Source organism: Scyliorhinus torazame, chromosome 10 (assembly GCF_047496885.1).
Source record: "Scyliorhinus torazame isolate Kashiwa2021f chromosome 10, sScyTor2.1, whole genome shotgun sequence".
NCBI lineage: Eukaryota > Metazoa > Chordata > Chondrichthyes > Carcharhiniformes > Scyliorhinidae > Scyliorhinus > Scyliorhinus torazame.
In genome coordinates this window covers 102,885,949-102,908,764 of record NC_092716.1, presented here as the reverse complement: position 1 = coordinate 102,908,764, position 22,816 = coordinate 102,885,949, and the positions used below count along the sequence as shown (strand labels likewise).

Sequence of the window (22,816 nt, the reverse complement as noted above, 5' to 3'; positions counted from 1 at the left end):
AATTATGTGGTACAGAGGGATTTGGATGTCCTTGTGCATGAGTCATAAAAGTTAGCATGCAGATACAGCGAGTAATTAGGAAGGTAAATTGAACGTTGGCCTTTATTACAAGGGATCGGGTGGGGAGTGGGGATGTCTGTGCAGTATATAAATAGGAATAAGACTCCGTACACCTGTGCATAAGGTTGGTGAGACCACACCTAGGATACGGGGTATGGTTATTGTATCCTAATTTAAGGAGGGTTATACTTGCATTGGAAGCAGATCAGAGGAGGTTCACTAGGGTGATACCTGGGATGAAGAGGTTGTCTTACGAGGAAAGATTGGGCAGGTTGGACCTTAAGTTATTGGAGTTTGGAAGAATGAAAGGCGATCTTACTGAAATATATAATATTGTAAGTAGGTTTGACAGGGTAGATATTGCGAAGATGTTTCACTTCATGGGGGAACTTAGAATTAGAGAGCACAGTTTCAGAATAAGGGATGTTTCATTTAAGACAGAACTAAGGAGGCATTTCTTCTCTCAGAGGCATGTTAATCTTAGAATTGTCTATGTGAAAGAGCAGTAGAGGCTGGATCAATGAATATTGAGGCTAAGTTAGATAGAATTATGAATTACAAGTAGTCAAGGTTTGCGGGGCAGGCAAGAAAGTGGAGTTAAGCTCATGGTCTAGCCCTGACCTTATTGAATGGTGGAGAAGATTCAAGAAGGAGAATGGTTTACTCCTGCCCCTAATTCTTATGGTCTGTGAGGGCAGAACAGCTTTGGTTTGTCATCTCTTCTGAAAGAAGGCATCTCCAACTATACAGCGCTCCTGAAGTAATGGACTGGAGGGTCAAGTCAGCTAGATTTTGTGTTCAAATCTCTAGACCAGAGCCAGAACCCATGACTTACTGAGCCACAGCTCATATACACACATATACAGATACACACGGGCACACATATAGACAGGCACACATATATGCACACAAACATCCACACACATACACATGCAATGAGGAGGATGCAGAGATGCATCAACGGGATTTGGACAGGCTGAGTGTGAGGGCACATGCATGTCTGATGCAATATAATGTAGATAAATGTGAGGTTATCCACTTTGGTAGCAAAAATAGGAAGGCAGATTATTATTTGAAAGGGTGTAAATTGAGCGAGATGGATACTCAGCGAAACCTTGGTGTCCTTATGCATCAGTCTCTGAAAGTAAGCGCACAGGTACAGCAGGCAGAAAAGAAGGCAAATGGTATGTTGTCCTTCAAAGCAAGAGGATTTGAGTATAGGAATAAGGATGTTTTACTGCAATTATATAGGGCATTGGTGAGGCCACACCTTGCATATTGTGTGCAGTTTTGGTATCCTTATCTGAGGAAGGATGTTCTTGCTACGGAGGGAGTGTAGCAAAGGTTTACCAGGCTGATTCCTGGGATGACGGTATTGTCATATGAGGCAAGATTAAATCGGTTAGGATTATATTAATTGGAGTTTAGAAGAGTGAGAGGGGATCTCATAGAAACTTACAAAATTCTAACAGGATTAGACAGGGTAGAATCAGAAAGAATCTTCCAGATGACGGGGAGTCCAGAACTAGGGGTCATAGTTTGAGGATAAGGGGTAAACTGTTTAAGACTGAGGTGAGGAGAAATTTCTTCACCCAGAGAGTGATGAATCTGTGGAATTCTCTATCACAGAAAGTAGTTGAGGCCAAAACAATGTGTAAATTCAAGAAGGAATTAGACATAGCTCTTGGGGCTAAAGGGTTCATGGTGGGGCAGGCAGAATCCGAGTATTGAACTTGATGATCGGCCATGATCATAATGAATGGTGGAGCAGGCTCGAAAGGTCAAATAGCCTCCTCCTCCTTCTGTTTTCTATGTCACACATATAAACACAAGCATATACAAACGCAAATGTGTATCCATGTTTGAAAGCACCTGTGTACATACGTATACACACACTTACTAATATACCATAGCTATACACCGTATAATCCCAACAGTGCAAGAGGAGATCATTAAGATATCGAGTCTGCACCAACCCACCCTATCCCCACCTAACCTGCACATTGTTGGACTGTGAGCCAAATCCGGAGTACGCAAAGGGAAACCCACACACAGGGATAATGTGCAAACTCTACACAGACAGTCACCCAAGTCCGAAATCGAATCCTGGCGCTGTGAGGCAGCAGTGCTAACCAGTGTGCCACCGTGTCAGGATTTTCTACACGCCCCATGGCATGTTTCGTGGCGGAGGCGGTCTGCCATTGGCTGGCAGCAAGATCTTCTGGTCCCGATGCTGTCAACAGGGTTTCTTGGCGTATGCACCCCCCCACCACCAGGAAACCTGTGGCAGGTGTTTGTGCTCAGTGGGACCATAAGGTCCCACCAGTAGGAACAGCTGGAAAATTTCCAGGGACAAAGTCATATTCCTATGAATATACATGTACATATATACAAATTCACATATGGTTATTTTCACATGTACACCTTCACATAAACACACAATTGTTCACATCCAAAGATAGTGGCGGAGCCAGTGAGAGAAGAGTCATGACCCTTTAATCGTTTTGAGGTTAACCCATGTAACTTTGAAAGACCACCTCCATTTCATATGGGCAGCACGGTAGCACAGTGGTTAACACAGTTGCTTCACAGCTCCAGGGTCCGAGGTTCGATTCCGGCTTTGGTCACTGTCTGTGCGGAGTCTGCACGTTCTCCCTGTGTCTGCATGGGTTTCCTCCGGGTGCTCCGGTTTCCTCCCACATGCCAAAGATGTGCAGGTTAGGTGGATTGGCCATGATAAATTGCCCTTGGTGTCCAAAAAAGGTGAGGCGGGGTTACTGGATTACGGGCATGGGGTGGAGGTGTGGACTTGGGTGGGGTGCTCTTTCCAAGGGCTGGTGCAGATTCGATGGGCTGAATGGCTTCCTTTTGCACTGCAAATTCTATGATTCATGTCGTGGACCCTCTTCCAGCCACACATCGCCTCAAAGCTCACCATGAGAGTCTGTGACTTTCCTTGCTGAGCCTTCAGGCTGGGTAAGTTAATATTCTCCAGTTCCCAATTCACCCCTCATATTAAATCAGTCACAGTGGCACCAATGTTGCACCCCAAGGGGAGGCAGTGGCATAGTGGTATTGTCATTGGATTATTAATCTCAGGTTCATATCCCACGCCGCAGATGGTGAAATTTGAATTCAATAAATATCTGGAATTACAAGTCTAATGATGACCATGAAACCATTGTTGATTGTTGTAAAAAAAATTTGGTTCATTAATGTCCTTTAGGGAGAGCAATCTACCCTCCTTACCTGTTCTGACCTACATGTGACTCTGGACCCACAGCAATGTGGGTCCACTTAACTGCCCTCTGAAATGGCCTGACAAGCCACTCAATTCAAGGGCAATTAGGGATGGGCAACAAATGTTGGCCTTGCCAGTGACACCCACACCCACAAGAATAAAGATTCCAAAATGAGGTTCAGGAGGAAGAATTCCTCCCTGGTTGTATCGTTGGTCTTCCATGTGCCTTCTTAAAGGCAAAGGCAGAGCACTCCCTATCGTATGGAAAGTTAAAGGGTGATTTAATTAAGGTGATTAAGGTAAATAAAGGTAGATCAAGAATAACTATTTCTTCCGATGGTAGAGTCTAGCCCAGTAGGAAAAAACAGTTCGGACCAGTATTCTTATTTCCTCAATTTTATTGGTTGTCCATTTCTTGGTATACAAGACCAGTTAAGACCAGTGTTCCTATTTCCACAATTTTACTGCCTTTTCCTTCTGGGAGGGCACAGTGTTGAGCCTCTCTGCCTGTGAGTCAAAAGCTCCGGATTCGAGTCCCACTTCAGGACGTAATTGCCATAGAAGGCGCATTCATAATGCAGCTAAACAGACTGATCATCAACCTGCTTATCTTTCAAATACATCTATGGCAGGCAGTAAGAGTGGGAAAGACTTCTGGTCAGTTATGCTCGATGCACTTCAAGTTGTAGTCTCTGGTTTCAGGCAAGTGACCTCTTCCAGAAAAAAACGGAAAACAGATATAAGCTTGTGCTTTGTCTGTTTCATGCATCTCTAGACGGAGGAAGTCTTTTAAGTCTAAGTGAATCCAGGTACAACATTAAATTTAGAGCTAGTCCAAGCAGAGGTGATATCTTCGCACAAAGTATATTGACAATCTGGAACTCTGTCCCCCCAAAAAAGCTGTTGAGGCTGGGAGTGGGGAGGCAGTAGCATAGTGGTACTGTCGCTGAACTAGTGACCCAGAAATGCAAGGTAATTTTCTGGGGACCTTGGTCGAATCCCACCAGGGCAGATGGTGGAATTTGAATTCAATTTTTAAAAATCTGGAATGAAAAGCCCAATGACGACCTATTGTCAATTGTCGTAAAAACCCCAACTGGTTCACTAATGTCCTTTAGGGAAGGAAATCTGTCGTCCTTACCTGGTCTGGCCTATATGCGACTCCAGGCCCACAGCAATGTGGTTGACTCTTAAATGCCCTCAGGAATGGGCAATAAATGCTGGCACAGCCAGCGACGCCCACATCCCATAAAACAAGTTTTTAAAAAATCAATTGAAAGCTTCAAAGCCGAGATTTACACAATTTTTGTTAGGTGCGAGTATTAAGGCAGATGGAATGAAGATGGGTGAATAGAGTTGAGATACAGGTCAGCCATGATCTAATTGAGTGGCGGAATATGCAAAAGGTGCTGAATGACCTATGCTCCTTCATATGTTCCAGTGCCTCCTGCTGAAAGGCAACGAGAAAATTCCCAGAGACAGCAGAGATGCAGTGTAAATAGGTTTCAGTTATTTCTGAGGAGTTTTGGCTGTCTCTCAATCAATGAACCTACAGCAACAGACCTAAGATATTTCAGGATCATTAAATGTACTTATATACACTGACACACATATAGACACACGCACCTATTCATTGATGCACACACACAAAAAACAAAAATTTAAATACAAACTATGTACATTCTTACAAATACACACTAAAAGATTGTACTTGTCATATATTATATATCTTCCACACAAACATAAAATGCACATTTACACACCGCCACTTGTACTCACAATCACAAGGAACTCCCACAAAACAGTACACTCACGCATGTAAAATGATATAGTGTAGATTTATTTGTTCTTAAGGGCAGCACGGTAGCATTGTGGATAGCACAATTGCTTCACAGCTCCAAGGTCCCAGGTTCGATTCCGGCGTGGGTCACTGTCTGTGCGGAGTCTGTGTGCGTGGGTTTCCTCCGGGTGCTCCAGTTTCCTCCCACAGTCCAAAGATGTGCAGGTTAGGTGGATTGGCCATGATAAATTGCCCTTAGTGTCCAAAATTGCCCTTAGTGTTGGGTGGGGTTACTGGGTTATGGGGATAGGGTGGAGGTGTTGACCTTGGGTAGGGCGCTCTTTCCAAGAGCCGGTGCAGACTCGATGGGCCGAATGGCCTCCTTCTGCACTGTAAATTCTATGATAAATTCTATGATACACCCACAAGGATATATATGCGTACACATGTATACATACATGTCTAGAAATTTTTGCACACCAATGCACCCGCCCTGTGAATTTGCACAGCCATGGCTACATACATGGTCCTAAAATAATATATGTAAAATTTCACATAACATACATGCACAAACCTACATTTAACTGTATTCACATCTACACATATACTCGCATTCATGACCATGCACATACCCACAGATACATATATGTGCACTCACGTACATGTCTAAAATACCTCCATACTCATGCAGTCATACTTAAGTTTTGGCACATACAAATAAGTATGCATAATGCACCAAACCATATATAGACAGGGGGTCCCATACACAATGTACATTAATTTTCTAACATATATAAACACACAAATACACCTGCATCTTAATATAAAGTACACATATTCTGAAACCTTGACTATCACATGTCATAGCACTCACTCCCATAGGACACATTCCCCACAACACACACTCACTCATGCGCTGATCGGACAAAAGACAAAGTCATTTGTAGAATGTCCTTGTTCAGACGGCACAGTGACCGCTGCACTGCCACAATGTACAAACGTTGCAGTAAGCTTTCTCCTGACTTTGCACTTACTGATTGAGATGCCACACCCGTCCCCCATGCCAGCAAACGCCCATCACTGCAAAGTAAATTGGTTTGATTTTACGCACCCCCCAGCCAAAATGATGGGAGCAAACATACAACGTGGTGCCATGTGTTCTACACAGATGCCTTGAACCTCCTCCAAATTTTTGCTCTCTATTTCATATAAGGTGTCAATGCAGCAACTATGTTCTTTCAATACGGTGCCAAAGGCCATATCACCCCACTAACACCCCCCACCTCCCCAGACCACCATTGTCTTCTACCAGAGCACACAAGCTGATGCCACTAAGAAATACTGTGTGGCTGCTCAACCTGACCAGCGCTGAATACCAACAAAAAGAACACTTAACATTGAGCAGAGGGCAAATGGTGGAAGGTAGGGGGTGGGCTGTAGAGATTAGGTGCGAGGGGGGATAGACAGATACACATTGCTTCCCTGCCCTATGTTCACTTACCCCATCCCAGCACTCGGGCATCTTGAGATCAAATTAGAGGTACAGCTCCAGATCAGCAGGCACAGAAATTCCTGAATAATCAGTGTGTGAAAGGCACAAGCACGTCGGTCTCTAACCCAGCTCTGCAGCCTGTCACTCAGAAGATGTGCCTTTTATAGGAGCCTAGCATCCTGCGGTCGCAGGCAGTGTGCAAAGCTCACCCATTGGCTGCTACAGAAATGATTGTGCTTTGATTGGCTCTGAAGCTGCTCATCTCCTAGGTGTCTTTGCTCGTGTGCAAGAGTGTCTTTGTATGTGTAAGAGTGTCTTTGTGTGTGTAAGAGTGTCTTTGTGTGTGTTTCTTGCCTCTGTCACATCCGCTCAAGGATGCTGCTGCCTTGCAATCCCAATGATTTGCATTTTCACAGCTTCTGCAGCTGATTTAAATTTTTACGGCTTGTACTGAGAGGTATAATGTGACTGTAATATCTTCCCTTCATTGTTCATGATGTCTCAGTGTTGCAGTTCTCCTGACTCTGTTTGAATGTTTGCTTCGCACTGTCCAACAAAGAAAATACAAGTCACAACCATCCACCAATGTGATCCCCCCACCATCCCCCACACAATTTGCCATCTCTTGCTGCAACAATGCTAATCATTATGCATGAGCTGTGCTTTTCTGGAGAAAGATGGCACTGCATCAGCACCAGGTCAGACTGAAAAAAAAGAGAGACAGGGAGAGGGGAGTGCGAGAAAACGAGAGCGAGAGACAATGAAATTGGGACGATAGAAAGAGAGGTGGGGAGAGAGGAAGAAGAGAATAAAATGAATGTGGCAAGAGAGAGAGAGACAAGAGTGGAGGAAGAGAGGGGGAAGGGAAAGGGGGAACGAATGTAGACAGAGAGAAGGAGAGACAGAAGGTGAGATAGAGTAGTTTGAGAGAGAGAGAGCTCAACTGATTTATTAACAGGCACCTACAATTTGCAATAGCAATCACTATGATGAGATTTTAATTCAGGTAAAATAAATGGTTTAAGTACAATAAAGACAACACTGATGGGTTCAAATGACTTCCGGGGCTGGATTTCCCCTTGCACTCTAATTCCACCATGACTGTGGCCACATTATCTGGTCAGAGGTCATATGGAGTATATTTGGTGGGCTTAAGACCATAAGACATAGGAGCAGGAGCAGAATTAGGCCACTCTGTCCATCGAGTCTGCTCCGCCATTCAATCATGGCTGATTTTTTTCTCATCCCCATTCTCCTGCCTTCTCCCCATAACCCCTGATCCCCTTATTAATCAAGACCTATCTATCTCTGTTTTAAAGACACTCAGTGATTTGGCCTCCACAGCCTTCTGCGGCAAAGAGGTCCACAGATTCACCACCCTATAGCTGAAGAAATTCCTCCTCATCTCTGATTTAAAGGACCGTCCCTTTAGTCTGAGATGGTGTCCTCTGGTTCTAGTTCTTCCTACAAGTGGAAACATCCTCTCCACGTCCACTCTATCCAGGCCTCGCAGTATTTTGTAAGTTTCAATAAGATCCCCCCATATCCTTCTAAACTCCAATGAGTACAGACCCAGAGTCCTCAAACGTTCCTCATACGACAAGTTCTGCATTCCAGGGATCATTCTTGTGAACGTCCTCTGGACCATTTCCAAGGCCAGTACATCCTTCCTTAGATACGGGGCCCAAAACTGCTCACAATACTCCAAATGGGGTCTGACCAGAGCCTTATACAGCCTCAGAAGTACATCCCTGGTCTTGTATTCTAGCCCTCTTGATATAAATGCTCACACTGCATTTGCCTTCTTAACTGCCGACTGAACCTGCACATTAACCTTAAGAGAATCATGAACAAGGACTCCCAAGTCCCTTTGTGCTTCTGCTTTCCGAAGCATTTCCTCATTTAGAAAATAGTCTTTGCCTAAATTCCTTCTTCCAAAGTGCATAACCTCACACTTTTCCACATTGTATTTCATTTGCCACTTCATTGCCCACTCTCCTAGCTTGTCCAAGTCCTTCTGCAGCTCCCTTGCTTCCTCAATACTACCTGTCCCTCTAAAGGTCTTTGTATCATCTGCAAACTTAGCAACAGTGCCTTCAGTACCTTCTTCCAGATCATTAATGTGTATTGTAAAAAGTTGTGGTCCCAGCACAGACCCCTGAGGAACACCACTAGTCACTGGCTGCCATCCTGAAAAATACCCCTTTAGCCCCACTCTCTGCCTTCAGCCAGTCAGCCAATCCTCTATCCATGCCAGGATCTTACCCTGAACATCATGAGCTCTTAACTTATTTAACAGTCTCCTATGTGGCACCTTGTCAAAGGCCTTCTGGAAATCTAAATAAATCATGTCCACTGGTTCTCCTTTGTCTAACTTCCTTGTTACCTCTTCAAAGAACTCTTAACAGATTTGTCAGACACAACCTCCCTTTGACAAAGCCGTGCTATTCTTATTCCTATTTTATCATATACTTCCAAGTACTTTGTGATCTCATCTTTAATAATGGACTCTAAAATCTTACCAAGGCCAAAGTCAGGCTAACCGGCCTATAATTTCCCGTCTTCTGCCTCCCCCCCTTCTTAAACAGTGGTGTTACATTAGCAACCTTCCAGTCCTCTGGGACCCTTCCTGCCTCCAGTGATTTCTGAAAGATCATCACCAATGCCTCCACAATTTCCTCAGCTATCTCTTTTAGGACCCTGGGGTGTAGTCCATCCAGGTGACTTATCCACCTTCAGACCTTTCAGTTTCCCAAAAACCTTCTCCTTAGTAATGGTCACTGCACTCACCTCTGCCCCCTGGTTCTCCTGGAGCTCTGGCATCCCACTGGTGTCTTTCACCGTGAAGACTGATGCAAAGTAACTATTCAGTTTTCTTTGTTTCCTATTATTACTTCTCCAGCCACATTTTCTAGTGGTCCAATGTCTATTTTTGCCTATCTCTTACCTTTTTTATATTGAAAAAATCTCTTCCTTCCTTTATATTACTAGCTGGCTTGCACTCGTACTTCATCTTCTCCCCCCTTATTGCTTTTGTGGTTGTCCTCTGCTCGCTTTTAGAGGCTTCCCAATCCTCTGGTTTCCCACTAATCTTGCCACTTTGTATGTTTTTTCTTTAGCCTTTATGCAGTCCTTGACATCCCTCGTCAGCCATGGATGCCTTGTCCTCCCCTTAGCATGTTTCCTCCTCCTTGGGATGAATTTCTGTTGTGCCTCCCTAATAACCCCCCAAAACTCCTGCCATTGCTGTTCCACTGTCTTCCCTGCTAGGCTCCTTTTCCAATCAACTCTGGCCAGCTCCTCCCTCATGTCTTTGTAGTTACCCTTATTTAATTGCAATACCGTTACATCTGATTGCAGCTTCTCCCTCTCAAACTGCAGGGTAAATTCTATCATATTGTGGTCACTGCTCCCTAAGGGTTCCTTCACCTTAAGTTCCCTAATCAAGTCTGCCTCATTACACATCACCAAATCCAGAATTGCCTGTTCCCTAGTAGGCTCTCATAGATTATCATCGAATTTACAGTGCAGAAGGAGGCCATTCGGCCCATTGAGTCTGCACCAGCTCTTGGAAAGAGCACCCTACCCAAGGTCAACACCTCCACCCTATCCCCATAACCCAGTAACCCCACCAAACACTAAGGGCAATTTTGGACACTAAGGGCAATTTATCATGGCCAATCCATCTAACCTGCACATCTTTGGACTGTGGGAGGAAACCGGAGCACTCGGAGGAAACCCACGCACACAAGGGGAGGATGTGCAGACTCCACACAGACCGTGACCCAAGCCGGAATCGAACCTGGGACCCTGGAGCTGTGAAGCAATTGTGCTGTCACTAGCTGCTCCAAAAAACCATCTCTTAGACATTCCACAAATTCCATTTCTTGGGATCCACTACCAACCTGATTTTCCCAGTCCACCTGCATATTGAAGTCCCCCATGATTATTGTAATATTGCCTTTTTTACATGCCTTTTCTATCTCCTGATTTAATTTCTGCCCCACATCTGACTACTGCTAGGGGGCCTGTACATAACTCCCATCAGGGTCTTTTTACCTTTGCGATTCCTCAACTCTACCCACAGAGATTCTATGCCTTCTGATCCTATATTGCTCCTTGCTATCGATTTAACTTCATTCCTTACTAACAATGCAACCCCGCCCCCTTTGTCCATCTGCCTGTCCTTTCAATAGGACATATATCCTTGGATATTTAGATCCCAGCCCTGATCTTTTTGCAGCCACGTCTCTGTGACGCCCACAACATCGTACTGGCCAATTTCAATGTGAGCAACAAGCTCATTTATCTTGTTCCGCATACTGCGTGCATTTAGGTACAACACCCTCAATCCTGCATTGGCCACCTCTCTTTTCATACTCTCCTCAGTCACTGTACCCTGTACTGTGGCCCTTTTTGATTTTTGACTATGGCTTCTCTGCCTTACACTTTCCGCCTTATTGCTTTTTGTTTCTGGCCCCGTTTTCTGGCTTCTGAAGGATTCTGACCAGAAAGTGAAAGCTGGCCAGTAGCCCCGAGAGAAACTGTAGAAACAAGAGGGCATTTGGCCCAACACATCTGTGCTGGCTTCAACCACTGAGAATTATGGGTGACACTTACAGGGCGACAGGAAGGAGGTGAGTTCCCCAGTGCTCCTTCCACACACATTACCATGCAGTGGACAGGAAGGAGCAGCCAGCAGTGATGGTCCCAGCAGTGACAGGAGGGACGAATCCAAATCAGGGTGGTGAACAGGCACTAGCTTCCTTGCACAAATTCTTTAAAAAAAAATTTTTTAATATGTTTATTCAGATTTTTCCAACCAAGATTTTTGACAACCCCCCGCCCATAACAAAAAGAAAAAAGAACACAAACACAACAATCGAAAATAATACAAAACTTATACATTGGGTTTCCCCCGTATATAGTAACCCCCCCCATATGACTTTCAAAGGTACCCTTGGGGAAGCCCCACCCACCAAAATACCCCCCTCGAAAGAGACCCCCCTCCCTCTCCCCCCCCCCCCACCCTTGGGTTGCTGCTGCTGCTGACCTCCTCCTAACGCTCCGCGAGATAGTCTAGGAACGGTTGCCACCGCCTGAAGTACCCCTGCACAGACCCTCTCAAGGCAAACTTTATCCTCTCCAGCTTAATGAACCCTGCCATGTCATTTATCCAGGCTTCCACACTGGGGGGCTTCGCGTCCTTCCATAATAGCAAGATCCTCCGCCGGGCTACCAGGGACGCAAAGGCCAGGATACCGGCCTCTTTCGCCTCCTGCACTCCCAGCTCATCCGTTACCCCAAATAGTGCCAACCCCCAGCTCGGCTTGACTTGGACTTTCACCACCTTGGACATAGTCCTCGCGAAACCCCTCCAAAACCCATCCAGTGCCGGGCACGACCAGAACATGTGGACGTGGTTCGCCGGGCTTCCCGAGCGCCTCCCACATCTGTCCTCCATCCCAAAGAACCTACTCAACCTCGCCCCTGTCATATGCGCTTTGTGAGTAACCTTAAATTGTATTAGGCTGAGCCTGCCGCAAGAGGAAGAGGAATTAATCCTACTCAGGGCATCAGCCCACAGACCCTCATCTATCTCCTCCCCAAGCTCCTCCTCCCACTTGCCCTTTAATTCCTCTATCGAGGCCTCCTCCTCTTCTTTCATCTCCTGATAGATCGCCGAAACCTTGCCTTCTCCGACCCATACATCTGAAATCACCCTGTCCTGAATCCCATGTGCCGGGAGCAACGGGAATTCCCTCACCTGCCGCCTCACAAACGCCCTCACTTGCATATACCTGAACGCATTTCCCGGGGGTAACCCAAACTTCTCCTCCAGCGCCCCTAGGCTTGCAAACGTCCCATCTATAAACAGGTCCCCCATTCTTCTAATCCCTGCCCGATGCCAGCTCCGAAACCCCCCAACCATCCTTCCCGGGACGAACCGATGGTTCTCCCGAATCGGGGACCAAACCGAGGTTCCCACCTTGCCCCTATGCCGTCTCCACTGCCCCCAGATCTTCAACGTTGCCGCCACTGCCGGACTCGTGGTGTACCTTGTCGGCGAGAGCGGCAGCGGTGCCGTCACCAGCGCCCTCAGGCTCGTGCCCCTGCAGGACACCATCTCCAACCTCTTCCACGCCGCCCCCTCTCCCTCTATTACCCACTTTCGGATCATCGCCACGTTGGCTGCCCAATAATAGCCGCACAGATGCAGCAGCGCCAGCCCTCCCTGTCCCTGCTACGCTCCAGAAACACCCTCTTTACCCGCTGGGTCTTATCTGCCCACACGAAACCCATGATGCTCCTACCTACCCGTTTAAAAAATGCCTTGGTAATCACAATGGGAAGGCACTGGAACACAAAGAGAAACCTCGGGAGGACAATCATTTTAACCGACTGTGCCCTGCCTGCTAGCGAGAGTGGCAGCACATCCCATCTTTTGAAATCCTCCTCCATCTGCTCCACCAACCGCGTCAAATTGAGCTTGTGCAGGGCCCCCCAACTCCCAGCCACCTGGATCCCCAAGTACCGAAAGTTCCTTTCCGCCCTCTTCAATAGTAGGTCGTCTATCCCCCTTCCCCGGTCCCCTGGATACACCACAAAGAGCTCACTTTTCCCGACGTTGAGCTTATAGCCCGAGAAGTCCCCAAACTTCCTTAGGATCCGCATGACCTCCGCCATCCCCTCCACTGGATCTGCCACATACAGCAACAGGTCGTCCGCATACAGCGACACCCGGTGTTCCTCTCCCCCCTCGGACCAAACCCCTCCATTTCCTGGACTCCCTTAGTGCCATGGCCAAAGGCTCAATTGCCAATGCGAACAACAAGGGGGACAGGGGGCATCCCTGCCTCGTCCCTCGGTACAGCCGAAAGTACTCCGACCTCCGCCGATTCGTAGCCACACTCGCCACCGGGGCTCTATATAGCAGCCTGACCCAGTTGATGAACCCCTCCCCAAACCCAAACCTCCGCAACACTTCCCAAAGATACTCCCACTCCACCCGGTCGAAGGCCTTCTCCGCGTCCATAGCTGCCACTACCTCCGCTTCTCCCTCCACCGATGGCATCATAATCACATTGAGGAGCCTCCGCACATTAGTGTTTAACTGCCTGCCCTTTACAAATCCCGTCTGGTCCTCGTGGATCAGCCCCGGGACACAGTCCTCAATTCTCGTAGCCAGCACTTTTGCCAGCAACTTAGCATCCACATTGAGGAGCGAGATCAGCCTATGCGACCCACATTGCAGTGGGCCCTTGTCCCGCTTCAGGATCAGAGAGATCAGTGCCCCGGACATTGTCGGCGGCAGGGTCCCCCCCTCCCTTGCCTCATTGAAAGTCCTCACTAGCAACGGGCTTAGCAGGTCCACATATTTCCTATAAAATTCGACCGGGAACCCATCTGGCCCCGGGGCCTTCCCCGCCTGCATGTTCCCCAATCCTTTAACCAGCTCCTCCAACCCCATTGGCGCCCCTAAACCAGCCACCTCCTGCTCCTCCACCCTCGGGAACCTCAGTTGATCCAAAAATCGTCACATCCCCTCTTCCCCCGCTGGGGGCTCAGATCTGTACAGATCCCCATAGAAGTCCCTAAATACCTCATTTACTCTCACCGCACGCCGCACCGTATTCCCCCCGCTATCCTTAACTCCACCTATCTCCCTCGCTGCCTCCCTCTTACGAAGCTGTTGTGCGAGCATCCGTCTCGCCTTCTCCCCATACTCGTACGTCGCCCCCAGTGCTTTCCTCCACTGTGCCTCTGCCTTCCCTGTGGTCAACAGGTCAAACTCCGTCTGGAGGCTTCGCCGCTCCCTGAGTAGTCCCTCCTCGGGAGCCTCTGCGTATCTCCTGTCCACCCTTAAGATCTCCCCCACCAACCTCTCCCTCTCCCTGCCCTCTCTCTTTTCCCTTCCCTGTGGGCCCTGATGGAGATCAACTCTCCCCTGACCACCGCCTTCAACACCTCCCAGACTACCCCCACCTGCACCTCTCCATTGTCATTGGCCTCCAAATATCTCTCGATGCACCCCCGCACCCTCCCACACACCTCCTCATCCGCCAGTAATCCCACATCAAGACGCCACAGCGGGCGCTGGTCCCTCTCCTCTCCTAACTCCAGCTCCACCCAGTGCGGGGCGTGGTCCGAGATGGCTATGGCCGAATACTCCGTTCCCTCCACTTTCGGGATTAGCGCCCTACTCAAACCAAAAAAATCTATCCGGGAGTAGGCTCTATGTACATGGGAAATGAACGAGAATTCCCTGGCCAGGGGCCTGGCAAACCTCCATGGATCCACTCCCCCCATCTGGTCCATAAACCCCCTAAGCACCTTGGCCGCAGCCGGCCTCTTCCCCGTCTTGGACCTAGAGCGATCCAATGCTGGATCCAGCACCATGTTGAAATCCCCCCCCCATTATCAAGCTTCCTACCTCCAGGTCCGGAATCCGACCCAGCATGCGCTCCATAAATCCCGCATCATCCCAGTTTGGGGCGTATATGTTTACCAGTACCACCCACACCCCCTGCAACCTACCGCTCACCATCACGTATCGACCTCCATTATCCACTATAATATTCTTTGCCTCAAACGACACCCGCTTCCCCACCAGTATTGCAACCCCTGTTCTTCGCATCCAACCCGAATGGAATACCTGTCCGACCCATCCCTTTCTCAGCCTGACCTGATCTGCCACCTTCAAATGTGTCTCCTGAAGCATGACCACGTCTGCCTTCAGTCCCTTCAAGTGCGCGAACACTCGGGCCCTCTTAACCGGCCCATTCAGGCCCCTCACATTCCAAGTTATCAGCCGGATTGGGGGGCTGCTCACCCCCCCCCCCACCCACCCCCCGCCGACTAGCCATCTCCTTTTCTAGGCCAGTCACGTACCCGCGCCACCCGCACCCTCCAGTCCCCCAGACCACCTCTCTTATTTCCAGTTCCCCTTTGGCCAATGCAGCAGCAACCCTATACCCCCCCTCTCCCCCCCCCCACCCTCCCCCCGCTAGATCCATATCTAGCTCTTTTGCTCCCCCCATAACACTCCCATAAGTCAGCTGACTCCTGCTGACCCCGGCCTCTCCCGCCTTCACATCGCCCCCCCCCCAGTGTGGGAATCCCCCCTCCCCCTCCTCCCTGGCAGTCAGTGTGCGCTCCTCTCCAGTACCGCCCCCCCCCCCCTCCGACCCCCACCTCCGTCCTTCCCTAGCGCGGGAAAAAGCCCGCGCTTTCCTGAGCCGGCCCCGACCCCTTGGGCGCAGCTCCTTTTGCGGCCTTACCTCAATTCCCCATCCCCGGGCCTCCCCTCCCTCCAACACCGATGCCCACACTCTCCCACAGTCTCCTCATCAAATCCCTTCACCCATCCCCATCCAACACCCAACCAAGGGAACATTCTCTGCATGTAGTTAAAACCATATATACAGCAAACATCCCCCCCACAACAACAAAACCTCAATTTGAGTCCAACTTTTCAGTCTGTATAAAATTCCAAGCCTCCTCAGGTGTTTCAAAATAGTGGTGCCGATCCTGGAATGTGACCCACAATCGCGCTGGCTGCAGCATACTGAACTTCACTCCCTTCCGATGGAGCACTGCTTTAGCCCGATTAAAGCCAGCACTCTTCTTGGCCACCTCTGCACTCCAGTCCTGGTAGATTCGGATCTCCGTGTTCTCCCACCTGTTGCTCCGCTCTTTCTTGGCCCATCTCAAGACATACTCTCTGTCCATAAAGCGGTGAAACCGCACCACTACAGCCCTTGGTGGCTCGTTGGCCTTGGGTCTCCTTGCTAGGACCCGGTGCGCCCCATCTAGCTCCAGGGGCCTCGGGAAGGCGCCCGCACCCATCAGCGAATTGAGCATCATGCTCACATATGCCCTGGCATCGGGCCCCTCCACTCCTTCAGGGAGACCCAGAATCCGAAGGTTTTTCCTCCTCGACCTATTCTCCAGGTCCTCAAATCTTTCCACCCACTTCTTGTGCAGCGCCTCGTGCGCCTCCACCTTCACCGCCAGGCCCAAGATCTTGTCCTCGTTCTCTGAGGATTTTTGCCGCACCTCTCGGATCGTCGCCCCTTGGGCCTTCTGGGTCTCCACTAGCTTCTCAATCGCCGCCTTCATTGGCGCCAGCATTTCGGTTTTCAGCTCCTCAAAGCAGCGTTTAAGAAACCCCTGCTTCTCTTGCGACCACTGCGCCCATGCTGCTTGGTCTCCACCCGCCGCCATCTTGCTTTTTGTCCCTCTCACTTTTCGCTGCCCCAAGATCCCTTTTTTCACTGCTCCACTCCTGGTCCAATCCATATACTGTCGGGGGGACCTTGCTGTCACCTTCCCACACTGGAAGCCGTCGAACAAGTGCCGTTGGGGCCCCTCTAGAGAGCCCAAAAGTCCATTCCCGGCGGGAGCTGCCGAACGTGCGACCTATCCAGGCATGGCCGCAACCGGAAGTCCCTTGTCCAAATTCTTTCTGTAGCCTACCACTAACCCGGTAAACAAATTGAACTGTGCCTTGTGTGATGAATGATATCTGTATAAACATGTACCTTTCATGCGTAGGCCCCTTTAAGACCGGGTTTGGAACCCTGGGGGACTCCGCCTCCGGCTCCGCCCCAGGAAGCTGTATATAAGGTTACGTTCAGTAGGCAGTGTGCAGTGAGCACATTTCTCGGCAGCTGTCTGGTTCTCTGGTAATTAAAGCCTTTAAATTATCAATCTTCTCTCCTGAGTCGTAATTGAGGGTATCCCAATTTAATTACCAGACTACATCAAGATGGACAGCGGTCTAAAGCCGGAGAAGCTCAATTTGGACGCTCGGTCACCGGAGGCCACTGAAATTTTTAAATACTGGCTCCGGTGCTTTGAGGCCTATCTGAATTCCTCAGAGACTGAAGTTGACGGACCTCGCAAGCTGAGATTACTACATGCCCGGGTGGGCCACCGACTATCCTCCGTGATCGAGAAAGCTACGACGTACGAAACGGCGGTCGAAATCCTACAGAAGCGCTTCGTAAAGTCGATAAACGAGGTACACGCGAGACATTTGCTCTCGACCTGCCGCCAGCGCTCCGTGGAGACGCTCGATGAATACTTGGAGAGACTCACCGCGCTCGCCAGGAACTGCGAACATAAAGAGGTGACGGCAGAAGTCCACATGAACTTACATATTCGTGATGCTTTCGTATCCGGTATCCGATCCACGTACATCCGGCAGCGGCTCCTAGAAGACAGAGCGAAGGACCTCCAAGGCACAGTAACGCCTTCCCTGGAAGCGGCCCACCATAATCTCCGCGCGTACTCCGCGGACCTTGCGAACCCCTCTCGATCCCCTCCAGACTCGGCCATGATACAGGCCTGCGCCGTGCGGCAACGCGCTCACACCGGGGGCCCCCCATGCTATTTCTGTGGACAAGGCCAGCACTCACACAGCGTCGCCCGGCCCGCTCCGCTATCTGCAACGAATGCGGAAAGAAGAGGCACTTCGCGAAGGTCTGGCTGGGCCCAAAGGCCAGAAACAAAAGTCTCATCGGGCCCAGAAATCGAACTCCCAGGACCACAGGCCCCGCAACACAGCCGCGCGGCAGCCGGACACGCCTACTTCCGTTATCGGCCTCGTACGAGTCATGGGGCGGCCATCTTGGCTGCGGCCATCTTCAAAACCCAAAACGTGCGACCGACGGCGGTGGCCATTTTGCGAGCCCGATTCAACCGAGGACTCTGCCCGCAACTAGGAGAGATCATGCTTGATCAATCTCGGCCGAAGCACCTGCGAAACTCAATGATGCAGGTTCAAATCAACGGCCGTGACACCCCCAGCCTTTTTGACTCCGGGAGCACGGAGAGTTTTATCCATCCAGACACGGTAAGACGCTGCTCCCTGCGCACCTATCCTGCCTCCCAAACTATTGCCCTCGCACCTGGGTCTCTTTCGGTCCAAATCACGGGGTAATGTGTCACGAACCTCGCTATTCAAGGCGCCAAATACGCCCGTTTTAAACTTTATGTCCTCCCTCACCTCTGCGCCCCCATGCTGCTCGGTCTGGACTTTCAGTGCAGCCACCGAAGCCTGACACTGAAGTTCGGCGGACCCCTGCCCCCGCTCACGGTATGTAGCCTGGCGATACTCAAAGTTGCACCACCCCCCCCTCTTCGCGAACCTTTCTCCCGACTGTAAGCCCGTCGCCACCAGGCGGCGGCGGTACAGTGTCCAAGACATGACTTTCATCAAGTCAGGGGCTCAGCGGCTACTAAAAGGGTTCATAGAGGCTAGCATCAGCCCTTGGAGGGCACAAGTACTGGTAGTCCGCTCCGGAGAAAAACAACGTATGGTGGTGGACTATAGTCAGACCATAAACCGCTTTACGCAACTCGATGCGTACCCACTTCCACGCATAGCAGAAATGGTGAACCAAATCGCCCAGTATCGAGTATTCTCCACGGTCGACCTAAAATCTGCCTATCATCAACTCCCTATCCGCCCAGAGGACCGCCCCTATAAGGCCTTCGAAGCAGCCGGTCGGCTCTTCCACTTCCTCAGGGACCCTTTCGCTGTCACAAACGGAGTCTCTGTTTTCCAAAGGGCGATGGATCAAATGGTGGACCAGTACGGCTTACGGGCTACATACCCGTACTTGGACGTCACCATCTGTGGCCATGACTAGCAGGACCATGATGAAAACCTGAGGAAGTTCCTCCAGACTGCCCGGACCCTCAATCTGACATACAATAAAGAGAAATGCGTGTTCCACACAACCCGACTAGCCATCCTCGGCTACGTCGTGGAAAATGGGGTCTTGGCCCAGATCCCGACCGCATGCGCCCCTTAAGGAACTTCCCCTCCCCTGTAGCCTCAAGGCACTCAAACGGTGCCTCGGGCTCTTTTCCTATTATGCCCAGTGGGTCCCCAGATATGCGGACAAAGCCCGTCCACTCATTAAGACCACGGTTTTTCCCCTGACGGCTGAGGCTCAGTTGGCCTTCAGTCGTATCAGGGCAATTTCATCAAGGCCGCCATGCACGCGGTGGACGAAACCGTTCCCTTCCAGGTAGAAAGCGACGCATCAGACGTCGCCCTGGCTGCTACCCTCAGCCAGGCGGGCAGACCAGTAGCGTTCTTCTCCCTAACCCTCACCGCCTCGGAAATTCGACACTCTGCAGTCGAGAAGGAGGAACAAGCCATAGAGGAGGCCGTGTGGCATTGGAGGCACTACCTAGCCGGTAGGAGGTTCGCCCTCGTCACAGACCAACGGTCGGTCGCCTTTATGTTCGATAACGCACAAAGGGGCAAAATAAAGAATGATAAAATTCTGAGATGGAGGATCGAACTCTCCACCTACACGTACAATATTACATATCGTCCGGGGAAGCTCAACAAGTCCCCAGATGCCCTGTCCTGCGGCACGTGCGCCAACGACAATGACCTCTGCCACCCGGGGGTCACCCGGCTTGCCCACTTCATCAAGTCCCGCAACCTACCTTACTCCGCCGAGGAGGTCAAGGCCATGACCAAGGCTTGCCAGATCTGTGCGGAGTGCAAACCACACTTCTATCGACCAGACAAGGCTCGCCTGGTAAAGGCCTCTGGGCCCTTTGAGCAACTAAGAGTGGACTTCAAAGGGCCCCTCCTGTCCACCAACCGCAACAGTTATTTCCTCACTGTCATCGATTAATTCTCCAGCTTCCCCTTTGCTGTCCCCTGCCCCGATATAACCTCGGCCTCTGTAATCAAGGCACTGCACAGCATCTTCATGATGTTTGGTTTCCCCGCTTATATCCAAAGCGACCGGGGTACATCGTTCATGAGTGATGAGCTGCATCGATATCTGCTCAACAAGGGCATTGCCTCGAGCAGAACGACCAGCTATAACCCACGGGGAAACGGGCAGGTGGAGAGGGAGAACGCGACAGTTTGGAAGGCTGTCCTTCTAGCCCTACGGTCAAGAAGTCTCCCAATCACCCGCTGGCAGGAGGTCCTACCCGATGCCCTACACTCCATTAGGTCGCTCCTCTGTATGGCCACGAATGAGACCCCTCACAACTGTTTGTTTGTCTTCCCCAGGAAGTCCACCTCTGGGGTCTCGCTTCCACATTGGCTGACGATTCCGGGACCAGTTCTACTCCGGAGGCACGTGAGGAGCCATAAGACAGATCCACTGTTCGAGAGGGTCCAACTACTACACGCAAACCCTCAATACGCCTACGTCGAGCACCCCGACGGCAGGCAGGACACCGTTTCCCTGCGAGACCTGGCACCCGCTGGCTCGCCCACCGATGCCCCCCCTTCTACCGACGCTCCCCTCCCCGCACCGGCTGTCGACTCCAACAGCGCCCCCCCCATAGTGCAGCGCCCCACTCCCACCAGCCGGCGCTGGCACTAATCACCCTAGTCACCCCGGATACCCCCCCTGCTCCAACCTGGGCAAAGGCTCAGACAACCGTGCTCCCGGATATACCGGGGACCACCGAGGACGACCGTATCCACCACACCACCACCGGAGCTGAGAAGGTCGACACGGGTAATCAGACCACCCAAAAGACTGAACTTGTAATTCCACTTCACCCCCGACGGACTATGCATTTTTTAAAAAACAGGGGCTGAATGATATCTGTACACACATGTACCTGTAATGCGTAGGCCCCTTTAAGACCGGGTTTGGAACCCTAGGGAACTCCGCCTCCAGCTCCGCCCCCAGGAAACTTTATATAAGGTTACATTCAGTAGGCAGCGTGCAGTGAGCACACTTCTCGGCAGCTGTCTGGTTCTCTGGTAATTAAAGCCTTTAAATTATCAATCTTCTCTCCTGAGTCGTAATTGAGGGTATCTCAACTTGCTTATGAGCTACAACAGGAATAAGAGAGAAAGAAATATGTGCATCTAGATAGAGCCTTTCGCAGCCTCAGGACCTCGCAAAACATCTTGCAAGTTAGTGAATTATTTTTTGAAGTGCAGTCACTAATGTAATGTAGGAAACATGATAGCCAATTTGTGAAAAGCAAGGTTCCTCAAACAACAATGTAATTATGATGAGATCATCTGTTTTAGTGATGTAGTTGAAGGATAAATATTCACCAGGGTACTGGGGAGAACTCTGCTATTCTTCAAAATTATGCTACAAAATCTTTTACATGTACCTTCAGGCATAACATTCAGCTTGGGCTCATAAGTGGCAAATAATGTTTGGGCCACGCAAGTACCAGGCAATGACCGTATTCAACAAGAGAGAATCTAAGCATCTCCATTTGACATTCAATGACGTGACCATTGCTGAATCTCCACCTGAGGGTTACCATTGACCAGAAACTGTACTAGGCTGGCCATATAAATACTGTGGCTACAACAGCTCCTCCTTAGAAACTCAAACTCACCCAAAAACCGTTCCATATCCCCTTCCTCTCCACCCAGCCCTGTATGGCTTCTCAAGAGTACCCCCTGAACACCTTGTTTATCCTCCCTAGCTCTGACACTACCTCCACCTTCTCAGCCCGCATCCTTAGAATTTCCCTAGACGCAGCCTGCCTCCGCCTTCTCTCCATGTTCATATTGCACCCCCTTTGCCCCCCGTAGCTGCCCCACTGCCTTTCCCGTGATCAACCTATCAAACGGCTACTGCAACCTCTTTCTCTCTGCCAACAGCTTTTTAGTAGGATCCCCCGAGGTGGGCACAGTAAGAAGTCTTACAACGCCAGTTAAAGTCCAACAGGTTTGTTTCAAATCACCAGCTTTCGGAGCACAGCTCCTTCATTAGGCGAGAACGCACCTGATGAAGAAGCAGCGCTCCGAAAGCTAGTGATTCGAAACAAACCTGTTGGACTTTAACCTGGTGTTGTAAGACTTCTTACTCTGCTTACCACAGTTGGGATTTTAGTTTGGTGTTTTTGTGGGACTGGTGGTGGGTGGGATTGGTGCGGGAGAGGGTGGGATGGAGAGGCCAGGGTGGGAAGGAGGTTGTATATTGGTCGAAGGAGCAGAGGACGTTATGGGAGGGGAATGGTGGTTGCTTTGGATGGGGGCCACTATGCTAGCAGGTATGCTAGTGAACGGGAGTAAAGTGGGGGTAGGTGTGTGGAGGGAGAGGGGGAGGGGTGGTTGGGTGGAGGTGTTTTTTTTGTTTATAATGGGGGTGGTTAGGAGGGTAGGGGGTGTGGGGTTGGGTAGTGGGGGAGGGGGAGGGGAGGGTTGCTGACGTGGGTGGAGTTGGTGTGGTGCCGTTGGTTAAGTGGGATGGCGGTGACCATTTTGAGGAGG

General features: G+C 50.1%; 1 protein-coding gene across 5 annotated transcripts in view; it reads right to left on the bottom strand.

Moving 5' to 3' along the window:
- ndrg4 (NDRG family member 4) overlaps nt 1-22,816 on the bottom strand; it is a 336,617-nt gene that overhangs the window by 168,614 nt on the left and 145,187 nt on the right. The window contains exon 1 of one of the 5 annotated variants that reach the window (XM_072518540.1): nt 6,583-6,760. The exons of the other annotated variants lie outside the window; for them this stretch is intronic. Coding sequence (XP_072374641.1) covers nt 6,583-6,603 — 21 coding nt within the window. The 5' untranslated portion in view covers nt 6,604-6,760. Of the gene's footprint in view, nt 1-6,582; nt 6,761-22,816 lie in introns of those variants that run through there. 5 annotated transcript variants of the gene reach the window in all.